Here is a 12,126-nt window from a genome sequence, read left to right on the forward strand (position 1 = left end):
GCTCTAGTCTGCGAACCCCCTGGGCGTCGCTTCCTCTCGGTGATAAACCGTCACTTCCAGCGCCGCTCTAGCCGTACTGGTCTCTGTGGTTCCGGTCTGAGGCCGTCGAGCTCGGGTGAAAGTCACTTTCAGGAAGAGCCGTCGCTTCTCCCGCCGCTGCCCGGGTGAGGCCGGGACCGCACTTCCCCTCCCCCCATCGCCCCCAGACCCTCCCCTTCCGCCCCGGGCCCCTCGCGCCAACCGGAGCCCCTGAGCCCCCTCGGCTCAGCCCTGAGCCCCCTCGGCTCAGCCCTGACCCCTCGTCCGGCGTGGGCGGGGCCGCCCGGCCCGTGGGGGGGAGGGGGGTCACTCCGCCGTGTGGTGCCGGCCCGAGGGCTGCCCCGCGTCGGGGGGGGGGGTCCCGGGTCCGTGGCCGGGGCCGGACCTTCCCGCCGTCCGTGTCTCTCGGGGCCTGGCCCGGGTGCAGGCGCTGGGGCGGGGGGACGACACGGGACCGCAGAGCGTCTCCCTGCGGCGGGCTCTGCCGCTTTGCCCCGGCGGGCAATGGAGCCGCATCTTGTCGTTCCGAGAGGCTTAAACTGTAACGCCGCCCGCCCCGGTGGGGAAGGAGGAAAGATTTGTCGTGGGACCCGCCTCGCGGGCCACCTCTTAAATCCGCCTGTCTCTTCTCCAGCAACAAGGGCAGGGCCACGGGTCTTCCAGGACTGGAGTGTCCCGGGCCTGTGGCCAGACGGGCATCCGTGGACCTGAGCTGGAGCAGGGCCAGAGCCCGACAGCGGCTCTGGGAATTTGAGGCAGGACTGTTGGGCTGCCTGATGGCAAAAGCCCTGGATCTTCCCGAGCTAGCAAATTCTCCTGTTTGGGACACGTTAGGTCCTGACTGTGCTGGACCAGGAAGGTGCAACCTGTAGCGTAACCCCCACTCTGTAAAAGCTGTGTAACGTAGGTGTCTGTTCTGGTCACTGCACCACGTTATCTGGGTTGTTTGACTTGGGGGTGTTACAAACAGGTGGCACTGGCAGCTTGAGGGGGCTCTGCTTGCTGCATCCCAGAGGTGGGAAATCAGCTGTAGCTATAACACACTTTTGGTCCCAGAGCAAAGGGGTGTGAAGCCTTTGATCAGACGATCCTCATGCTTTGTGGGAAGCTGTTGCTGCTCAAAGCTCAGGATTTGTTGGGGCTAAACTGTTAGCTCCTCGGGGTAGGGATTGTTTCTTGGTGGGTCTGGGCAGTGCTTGGCACAACAGGGCCAGAGCAGGAGCAGGTCCTGTTATGGATCTTGGGTATTACCACTGTACAAATTTTCTCTCTCTCTCTCTCGAACAGGAAAAATGGCTGACGACATCCAGGCCAAGCTGGACAACTACAAAACTGCTCCCTTTGACAGCAGGTTCCCAAATCAGAACCAGACTCGTAACTGCTGGCAGAACTACCTCGGTGAGAGAGGCTGTTAGCAACCAGATATGCGACCTCTGATGTAGCTAGCTCACTTTAGTGTGTGCTAACAGCCTAGGCAGTTTTGCTTCTTAATGATAGTTTATATTGCCCCAGTCTGCAAATTGTTTAGTTAAAAATGCTGAGGTAATGAAACAGTTGCTGTCCCCTCTTCTAATTGGTAGCACGCTGGATTAAGGCCACTAGATGCTGGGTGCTCAGTGATAATGATAATAGTCTTTGCCTTGAAGGAATTATACCCTGAAGCCCTCAAAGGTTTAAGAACCTGCTTACCTCTGCATGTGCTTAAAGCTCTGCATGGATACAAATTTTCTATCCACAGCCAATCCACAAACATGGTCTGCAGATATAAAGTAGGTATGGGCAGGTTTGCCGGGCTCTCCACCTGGTTCGTAGACCCTTTGAAGACCCCTTGGGGTGATAAGTAAATTTAAAGGCCAGAAGGGCTTATTACCTCACTGTCTGACCTCCTGGATAACTAGGCTGGAGAATGTCACCCAGCTCTTGAGCCCAGTAACAATTTTTTTCACTTTCTATTAAGTGCATGTCAGTGGGCTTGTTAATGCAGTGTTTAAAGCAGACTTGTGTTGTCTCTTGCCCTCCAGAATGTGGGGAGGAACTAAACTTAACCCTCTAAAAGCCAGGAAATAAAGTTCTGGCAGATGCACCCCAAGCTTCAGGCAACAGTCAGACTGTTGACTTGGCAGGTGTTGTACAGCACATGGCACAGAAATCCTGCCCCCAAGATAAGTCAAAAGATGATTGAGGGAGGGGAGTTTGGTTAATAACTTAACAGGGTTTCATTAGGTGCTCTGATGGAGCTGCTTGGACTCAAGGGTGGTGGTGTCTAGGCCTGAGCAATCCATCCTGAATGCTGCATCCTCAGGTGGTCCAAAGAGAGCCTCATTTTCCCCACGTTGTTGCTGAGATGCAAAGTAACTCCTGTTACTCATGTGAGTTGTTCAGCAGGGCCTGTGTGAGTAATAGTGCAGCAGGTTTCATTCAAATATCTGTGAAAGATGGAAAATGGGAATTACTCTGCTCTGCGAAGGGAAGAGAACCATCAAATTCAGTTTGTGGCATGGGTATTTAACCATATCGCCTTTGCCTCTGGTTTCCAGCACTGCAAGGGAGGACACAGCTCTGGGCCTTTTGATTTATCATAGGAGGCCTAAATAATACTCATCTTATTTAAAAAAAAAAAAAATCCTCTCAACAGCTTTGGAAACATCGTTTCTTGGTAATGAGAGAAATAAATGAGACACAGCTAGTTCCTCCAGGCAGGGGGCTTACTCCGTGGATAGGAGAGCGCTTCTTCCCATAAGTGCTGTAGCTATGCTGCTGTGGCATCCCAAGTGCATCCCTGCCTTGGGCTGAAGTGCCCTTGGGTGTAGCGTGGTTGTAAGTATCTCAGTCAAATGCTTGTCAGTGCTATTAAATAAGTGTGTTTAGAGTACAGTCAACCCCTGACTTATGTGGAGGTTGTATTCTTGTGCAACCCCGTGTAAGTCAAAATTTGCATAACTCTGGGGAGTCAGGAAACTGAGCAGCACATCAGGGCTCTGGGCTGCCTGCAGCTCACAGGAGAGGGGAAGCTGACCAGTGCTGCTGTGCTGATTAGTTTCCCCACTCCTGTCAATGGCAGTACCTGACTCTGCTGCCCTTGACAGGAGGGGTAAACTGACCAGTGCAGTAGTGCTGGTCAGTTTCCCTGCCCCTGTGAATGGCAGGGAGCTGGTGCCTGACTCCAGGCTGCCAGCCATGTCCAGGAGCCAGGAAACTGACCAGGGCTGCTGTGCTGGTCAGTTTCCTGGTTCTCCTGAGTGGTGGGCAGCCAGGAGCCTGCTCCCTGCCACTCAGTCCTGCTAATCCGAGATACGTGCAACTCAAATGTGTGTATCTTGGGGTTCTACTGTAATTGAATTAAGTCCTTTAGCCTTTGGATTTAAGAGGCACTTACGGGATAGTATCGCGGGAATTATGTGGGTAATAACTCCAGCTCTGATGCAGATACTAACAAATTGGGATCAAGTAGCTCTTTAACCTTCTTCTGAACCTAACCCCATTGACCTCCTGGAGTCTGTCACTCTTCAGGCTCTTTCCTGGCTCTTCTCTGAACCCTCCCCAACTTCTCAGCATCTTTCCTGAACACAGGACTTCAGCTGTGGTCACCCCAGGGTTGACAACAAAAGGGAAAACCCACTTCCTTCTGTTTATGCATTCTGGGATTCCATTAGCCTTTTCAGCACTGGAAGTTCCTGATCCCCAGCTGTGTCTGAATCATTGATTCTCCAGAGAGTCTCCTTGAGTGGAAGGCTGAGGGCTTGAGAGGGCTGGCAGCATCTGTGTAGCTCCCTCCAGGGCTAACCACCACAGGTGCCGATCAGTGGAGATTGACAGCCAGGTGCTAGCCCTTATTTTGTGCCATCCTCAAGGACACAGCATGCACCTGTGATTCTGGGCTCAGTGCTAATCTGCCCCCTACCCCTATTGCTGCAGTATCTGAGCATCTCAAACTTTTCCATGCATCAGTTTTTCCTTGGTAAACGCAGTTTCACCAGAATTGAAGGTTTTTGGAGGAACATGTTGAGTGTGATAACTTTAAATGGGAAAGTGGCCAAACGAGCCCTTTCATTGAGGGGAAAAGGCTCAGTTGCAAGTCTAAAGTTTACATTTGTACTTTATATTAACTTACATTAAAAAGTGAGACTAAAACATTGGGATGGTTTAGAGCCAAGTGCTCCAAATTCCGTGGAGAATTTTGAAGGTTCAGGTTTTCGTTTTAATTTGGTGCTAAAATGTTCAGAACATTGCAGTCAATGGGGAGACAGCTTCTCAGCGGCTCTGCTTCAAGGGGTTTAGCCTCACCAGGCTTCTGTGAATCAGGGTAGTGCTCTTACACCCATTAAACAAACAGGGGAAATTGAGGTACAGCAACACTAAGCAACTTATCTGACACTGCCCATGCAGCAGAACAGGGATTTAATTCCAGGCCTCTGCAATTCTAGGCTTACAGTACCCTAACCACTTGGCCATCCTTTCTTTCATTGCCAAAAGGAATTATATTACCAAAGCCTTCAAGAGGGGGTGTTTTTCACATGTTTTGGGCTAGTTGCTCATGCTAATATTCAAACTTCATTTAAAACCATTTGCCTGCATCCAGTGTGGGCCTGTTTTCTTGCACTGGAGAATAAATATTTATGGGCTCTGTGGTCTAAGCCCATCCAGGGGCTGGCAGTTAGAGCTTGATAAATTCAGAGTGGAAGTGATGTGTAAGTTAAAATCCATGTTGGTGGCTTTCCTAAAAAAGCTGCTCTGGGAAAGGATTCAGGGACATCTTATGGCCTGTCTGGTACAGGAGGTCTTGTTTGGCCTTGGAATCTGTGAAACTGCTCCTGTGTCCCTGGAAGCATCAGCCTGTGCTCTTTGGGGAATAGTTCGAGCCTTGAAAACCACCCCCCTCCGCCTCTCTAACTCTTTCAGACTTCCATCGCTGCGAGAAAGCCATGGCTGCCCGGGGAGCCGATGCCACATGCTGCCAGTGGTACCGTCGCGTGTACAAGTCCCTGTGTCCCATCTCTTGGGTAGGTTGCTGGGAAGGGCTGGGCATTTGCTTGGGTGTGTCTCCTTCATCTGAGGGGCTGAAAGATTCTTGGCCGGAAAGCCGGGTTTACTAGATAGGGGGTGGGAGAAAGGGTGCTCAGCACCTTGCAGGATTGGGCCTGTGTCTTGTTAATTCCATCTGGAGACGAGACACAGGAGCTGATGAACATATCTGGGAAGCTGCAACATGTCTGATCTAGAGCTGCATGGCTCCCTTTAACTTCCACCTGAAAAATCATCCTGTGACCCAGCTCCCACAATCCTTTGCAGGCCCAAAGAATTGTGGGATACAGGAAGTCTTCTTTCTGGCCTTGGCTACACTAGCTCCCCCCTTTTTGAAAGGGGGATGCTAATGAGCCACTTTGGCAGATGTTAATGAGGTGCTTCCATGGGTATGCAGCACCTCATTAGCATAATGGAGGCTGCCCGCGTTTTGAAAGTGACGTGTTTGAAACGCACAGCGCTGGTGTAGATAGGGGGCCTTTTGAAAGGATCCCCCAATTTTGAAAGCCCCTTCTTCCCAAAACCAAATGGGAAGAAGTGGCTGAAGTCTGGGGGTCCTTTCAAAAGGCCCCCGTCTACACCGGCAGCGTGCATTTCAAATGTGTCACATTTGAAATGCGTGCGGCCCCCATATGCTAATGAGGTGCTGCATATGCATGGCAGTCCCTCATTAGCATCCCCCTTTCAAAAGGGGGCTGCTAGTGTAGCCCCAGCCTCTGAGAATCCCCAGCCTGTGGCTGGAAGACAGCTGAATGGATGGAGGCCATCTTTGCCCCCACTTTGCCAAACATGGGGTCTTCAGCCCCTCCCTCCTGGTCTCAGTGCCACTGTGGGAGAGGACAGTTCGAACAGCTGCACCGTTCACCCAGGCGGGAGTCCTGACTTCCCCCATCTGTCTGTCCTTCCCCATATGGAACTACGCAGCTAGGAGGGTGGGTGGAGCTTAGAGCGAGTCAGCAGTGTTGATCTTGGGGCTGTCTCTGAGCTTGCTGCCCTCTCTTCCTTGCCCTGAGAAGCCGTATTTCTAGAACCTGTTCAGAGATCTGCCAGGAATCCAGATTTCCCCCATCAGATCTCTGTCCTGCAGTGGCCCAGCTTTTCATATCTGCACTGAGCTAAGGTGGCTGGGTGCTGCCTCGTTACTGTAACAACCAACTTCCAATACCCCCACTCAGGCAGCTCCCCGGGCACGTGATTGTGAAGGAAAATCAGGCCAATTCATTGTTGTCTCGCAGGGAAAAATCAGATTGTCGTTAAATCTGAAGTGTCTCCCTTTGGCTCCCCTGCCGCAGTGTTTGATGGGAGTTGTTGCTTTCCCTTCTGGCTTCGACCCCTTCATGACCTGGGTTACATAGCTACACTTCATTTCCCATGATTCAATGCAGTCAGGAGCTGTCCTAATGGAACTACCTCTCCAAGAGGAGACCGTGGTGCATCATGGGAGTTGTGGTCCAGCCAGGATGTCTGCCCACTGGAGAATGGGAGTGTGAGGCCTTTTGAAGTACAGCTCCCATGAGGCACTAATCAAAGTTCTGGCTTTGCGGCCAAAAAGTGGTGTTGAGAAGGGATGTGAAGGGAAGCCTCTGTGCTGACTGTCTCCTCCCTCCCCCACCTTCCTCTGATTGCCCATTGGTCTCTTTCAGGTCACTACCTGGGATGAACGCATAGCAGAAGGAACTTTTCCTGGCAAGATCTAATTGGCTGGTGTCACTGTGTTGGCCACATGCGCGCTCCTGCCCTGCGGGCAGTGGCTCTGCTCAGCCCCTTGGTGTGATGCCGCTTGCTGATCCTCTGATTTCAATTTTTGTCTCTGGTCCTGTCCGCTGGAGAGTGCGGTGCTCTACAATGGGACAGGGTCTAGGCCTGGATAAGTAAAAGGATGAAACTGGCAGTATCCTTGTCTCTTTCATAGGGCACCATGATAGGATGTCTAAGGAGTTAGTCTCTCCTAATCCCCCCCCTCCAGCCACCAGACCCCACTCGCCTCCCGCAGTTGGGAGAAGAGGCCAGGAGAATCCTGCCTGAGAGGAGGGCGCAGCTGGCCCCTCATCACCCTTCACACCTGCCTTCTGGGCATGTCGGCGAGGGGAGCAGATTTTCTGGCGCTCTGGCTCGGCTCAGCTCGCCGGTTATAGCCCCCCTGGGTGGCAGCCCGCTGCGGTCAAACCAGTGAATAGTGATGGGTCACAGCACTGCTACCCTCTGCCCTGGGCCAATGACAGCCTGGGGATACCAGGGATAACTCAGCTGTCTCCTCCCTCGACTTGGCCAGACATCTGGACAGTCCAAGCCTAAGACCCAGCACCTGCTGCTGAGTCTGGGAGCTGGGCTCTGCGCCAACCCCTGCAGAACAAATGCTCTCTCCGCCCCGCAAGCACCCACCACTCATACAGGGCGTCAGTGAACACCTGGAGGAAGCTCACAGGAACAGGAGCCGCTTCCTGGACTGATGGCTGGGTGTGGGGGGCAGCGCTGGCAGCAGGCTGCCAAGGGGGTCCTGTGACATGGGGTGTGCTTGGATGGGGGGACGAGCAGCTGGGGTCTGGGAGAGGTCTGGGGGGGTGGGGGGCTGCAGCCTGACCCCCTACTGAGCTGTGTGTTGGTCTCCTGCAGAAAGGGCCGGGGGCAGTGGGAGCTCAGCCAGCCAGCTGGACGTGTGTGCACACGGCTTGGTGGAGAAGCTGCCAGCTGCTACCCCAGTGGGCCCTGGAGCAGGACTGGGGTGCAGGCTGGCCTCCTGGGGCTCCTCACCACTTGGTGTGGGGCAGGACACAAGGAGGTGGCTGGTGTGAGGCACAGCATGGACAGGTTTTTGCCTAGACATGGTTGTGTGAAGGACTGGCTGGGTGCTACTCAGCCTGCTAGTATGTGGCTGGGGGGGGCTTGCAGAGTGGGGCTGGGTGGGGGCTGTAGGCAGACAGCACTGCCCCACCCCTGCCCTTTGGGGGGGTTCCTGCCTCTAGCCCCCAGCTGCTGGTTGAGTGAAGGTGGAACTTGTACAGGCATCTGCCTGATGTTCAGGGAGGGATTCTGAGCACTGGAAGATCTGTCCTGCCCCTGGTGCAGATGTTCCAAGGGTCAGCTCCCTTCTCTTGGGAAAATCTGCCCTGTGTCCAAGCTGGGTTGGTCTGGGTTCAGCCACCACTGTCTCCTCTGTCCTTGTCAGATGAGCTAAGGAGCTCTCAGCACCCTGAAATGCCCTCCTGTGGTCCCAGTCCTAGAGCTCCTTCCACCAGGGGATCTCAGGTGTTTTAGCCCTGAGTGAACAACTTTTCCTCCAGGATGAGGGGAACAGCAGCTCTCCCTGCTAACAGCCCCTGGCTGGACACTCAGCCTCCCTCCCCCCATTCCTCCAGCTGATGGGAAATGACAAGGTGGCCCATTTGTAGCAGGAGGGTAAAGAACAGAAGAACCTGCCCAGGCCTGGTGTTACCCATGTAAAAGTCTCACTCCCACCCACTAGACACATCATGAGCCAGTCCCCAGGGCTACCCCCTTACCCTACTCCTACAGCTCAGGCTGTAACTTCCTGTGGGTTTGCAGGACCTTTTAGGGTGAAAAGGCCTTAGCCAGTAATATCCTTAGTGCTCTTTATTGAGCATTACCAGGCCAGCAAAGGACACATGCTAAGCACATGGGGCGATGCCCCCCCATCCTTATCAAGGTAGGTGAATTTCCTGTTGGCCAGAGCAGGTCAGCTTCATCTGGATTTTAGTTGTTGCACCATCTAGGTGCATTGTGCCAGGGCTCCCTTTCTTTTCTTGCTTTATATCCCTCCCAGCTGGTCTCCTTCTGGGACCCTGATGTATATAGTGAAATGTGAGTCCTGTTTAGCTAAACCTTAACCAGCTATTTTACTAATGGGCTTTACTAGCCAACTGTAACACACTATAACACAGGCATGGGGGGAAGGAGCCCGCTTAGTCTGTAGCTTCACAAAAAAACCAAACAATCCCACAGCACCTTAAAGACTGACAATGTACTAGGTAAGAAGCTTTCGTGGGTCATCTGATGAAGTGGGTCTTAACCCATGAAAGCTCCTTACCTAATAAATAAAATTGTCTTCAGGGTGCTACGGGGCTGCTTGTTTTTGTGATATGGTAACAGAATTATCCGACCAACCCTGCCCCACCTCCTTAATTGGCTTACCCTTAGCAAAATTAAGTACATAGCAGGTAAGTGAAAACCAGACCGATGATACTAGCAATAGGGAAGTGAGGCCCATAACCGTAGGGTGAGGACACCACAGTTCCAACTATTGCTAAGCAGTTTCCTGCCAGACAAAATGCTGCCCAACGAAGTTTTCTGTAACCAGCCTGAGATCTGTTTTGTTATCTGGTGCTGGTGGAGCCATGAGGACAGTCTCCTCCTTACCAGCCTAGCATTGCATGGTTGGGCCTACTGCCAGGGAGCATGAAGGACGGGGCTTCTGCCACCAGCACCGGATTCCCAGCCCCACTTCCTCAGGGCTGCATCAGTTGGGGGGTGAGGCAGAGTAATGGTGGGGAAGAGCCAGGGGGAGGGTGGGGCAGGGACTGGAAAAGGCAGAGCTGGGGGTGAAGGCAGTTATCCCAGCCCTTCCCTGGGCTAGGGGGGGTCACGTGCTCCCTCACCAGTTGCCCTTGGCCCTGCACTCCACGTACATTGTGTCTACACAAGTGCTACAGCTGTGCCACTGTTGTGTGTGCCATGTTAGATGCACGTAGCTGTGTCACTGTAGGCCCAGGGGCTGCAGTCAGTAGTTTCTAGCCAGGATGTCCTACCTGGCTCGTCCACCCATGCCCACCACAGTACTCTGCAGAGGGCCTGATACGCAGGAGGGGATGGAGCAGCCAGATTGTCGGTCTTTAAGGTGCTGTGGGATTGTTTGGTTTTTTTGTGAAGCTACAGACTAAGCGGGCTCCTTCCCCCCACGCCTGTGTTATAGTGTTACAGTTGGCTAGTAAAGCACATTAGTAAAATAGCTAGTTAAGGTTTAGCTAAACAGGATTCACATTTCACTATATACAGCGGGGTCCCAGAAGGAGACCAGCTGGGAGGGGTATAAAGCAAGAAAAAGCTAGAGAGCTTGATTCTCTGGAGGCTTTTGAGGTCCCATGACTCAGGGACATCCCTTATTGTGAAGCCTCAGGCACGAAGGGGTCCAAAGCTGGCAGCAGCTCATGCTGGAGAGCAGTTTCTCACAGGGGCTGTGCCAGGCTGGAACTGGGTCTCTGCCCGTGAACAGGTGTGTTTTGGTGTGAGCTCACAGCAGCATGACCCCTCTGCAACCCAAGCTTCCCGCTGCAGCACCACATGGCTTTCGGGCAGCATGGGGCAGTTCTCCCTTCCCCACTTCCACCGTGGGCCCCTCCTGGTGCAGCAACCTAGGGGGCTGCACAAGCTTGGAAGCTCATGCTGCTCTTTGCTGTGCTGCTTCAGGGCAGGGGCTGGGACTGCCCCACACTCAGCAGAAGCACTGTGGCACTGATGGTAACCATGGAGGGGGAGCTGCACTTGACACCCCCGCTGCAGCCACCACCAATGGGAAGAAGCATCACAGTTACTCAAATGTATCCTTGACTGTGACTTATTTACTTGGTCTAAAAGGAGAACAAGGCCTGGAGCCCCTGCCCCATCACTAGCCCCCTTCTGAGCCCATCAGGGCTGAGACTCTGTGGAGGGGAGGCAGAGGGTTCTCAGCCAACACCTCAGAGAATGGCACAGGTCACTGGAGGAGAGATGCAGAGGCGACATGCAGCATCCCCTCAGTTGGCCCAGCCCTGCACCCGCCTGGCTGCTGTCAGGGCATCCCCAGCCCAACAGGCTGAGATCCTGCCAAAGGCTCTTATGATGTCACTGCCACACCCACCCTTCCCCTGCACAGCTGAGGTCCTACACTCAACCCACCCCTTGTGATGTGTGAGTTGCTGCCCTGGATTGCACCATTCCAGGGGTGACACTCTGGACCCCCCGGTGGGGGGGGTGTGTGTCACACAACCACACATCAGAGGTAGCTCCCTGAGCTACCTGCAGCATTCATAGGTTTGTAGATTTCCTGGCCAGCAGGGGCTTTAGAGCAGCTAATCTCACCCCTGCAGAGCACAGGCGTCCCGTAGGTCAGACGAGCTTCTCTAGCAGAGAAGCAATTTGCCTGCGCTAGAAGACACCCAGAGCAGGAGAATCCAGCCCATCTCTGGGCAGTTGGGTTCAACAGCGAATCACCCTCACAAGCCTGGGGCGTATTCTGAACCCAAAGAGACTTCTCATTCCTGCTTCTGGCCATGGGGCCTGGGGGGCCGATGCTGCTGGATCGCAGAGCAGGCCGCTCTCCCTCCGCCTGCGTTTTGCAATTCTCACTACAAAGGTGGCATCACCCTGACTCTTCTCTGCCCCTCCTGGCACAGTATCCCCTCATCCAGCTCTGCCCAGGGCTGGATCACCACCTTTTCCATACGCCCCACATGGCCCAGCCCAACGGCTGTAGCTTTTCACTACAGCTTCACCCTGAGAGTTGCTGTTGAGTAACTCGCCCTCTGCAGCCCCTTGGAGGTCATGGGGGGGGTGGGGCACGGGGGGGGTTACATGCACCCCAGCATCACCCTCCCCCAGTGCCACTTCTGATGAGTGCAGGGCAGACCCACCTCTCCAAGAGTAGCCCAGCCCCAGAGCAGACGACTTTTGGACCTTGCCACCAGCAGAGGGGGCAGGAGTGGAGAGAGCGTGGGGAAAGCAGAAGCTGGGGTGTGCATGGAGTATAGGCAGGGAGGTGGTGGAAGAGGGGAGGGGTAGGCTGGGGCATGGGGCTGGTGTCCCGCCCGGAATCCCTCACGCTAGGTGCCTCTGCCCACAATAATCCTTTCCAAAGTCCTGGCTTTCCCCAGAAAGTTGCTCACACAGGTAAGTAGATCCAGAGGTGGACAGGATACCAGATGCGTCTCTCTTCCTGTTACTATTAGCATCCAGTAACGTTTAAGATCAAGCATCTCGGCTCATCTGTGTTGAGGTGCCAGGGTAGATTTCTGCCTTTCTAGAGCTTCGTGTTCAGTCACCCAGCCTCTGAATTTACGAGTCCACATGTCCTCG

General features: G+C 53.9%; 1 protein-coding gene across 1 annotated transcript; it reads left to right on the forward strand.

Moving 5' to 3' along the window:
- Positions 1–30: 30 nt before the first annotated feature.
- COX6B1 (cytochrome c oxidase subunit 6B1) lies at positions 31–6,952 on the forward strand. The gene is made up of 4 exons (XM_074981254.1): positions 31–164; positions 1,327–1,437; positions 4,939–5,039; positions 6,705–6,952. Exons 2-4 carry the CDS (start codon positions 1,332–1,334, stop codon positions 6,756–6,758), a joined length of 261 nt encoding a protein of 86 aa, XP_074837355.1. The 5' UTR covers positions 31–164; positions 1,327–1,331; the 3' UTR covers positions 6,759–6,952.
- Positions 6,953–12,126: the final 5,174 nt, after the last annotated feature.

This window comes from Carettochelys insculpta, chromosome 30, assembly GCF_033958435.1.
Source record: "Carettochelys insculpta isolate YL-2023 chromosome 30, ASM3395843v1, whole genome shotgun sequence".
Classification (NCBI taxonomy): domain Eukaryota; kingdom Metazoa; phylum Chordata; order Testudines; family Carettochelyidae; genus Carettochelys; species Carettochelys insculpta.

What these genes read in the sequence shown, in the direction of transcription:
- COX6B1 (XM_074981254.1), top strand. Translation starts at nt 1,332, where the DNA reads ATGGCTGACGACATCCAGGCCAAGCTGGACAACTACAAAACTGCTCCC. An exon ending in CTGCTGGCAGAACTACCTCG is followed by an intron (nt 1,438 to 4,938) that starts GTGAGAGAGGCT and finishes TAACTCTTTCAG; the next exon opens with ACTTCCATCGCTGCGAGAAA. An exon ending in CCCTGTGTCCCATCTCTTGG is followed by an intron (nt 5,040 to 6,704) that starts GTAGGTTGCTGG and finishes GGTCTCTTTCAG; the next exon opens with GTCACTACCTGGGATGAACG.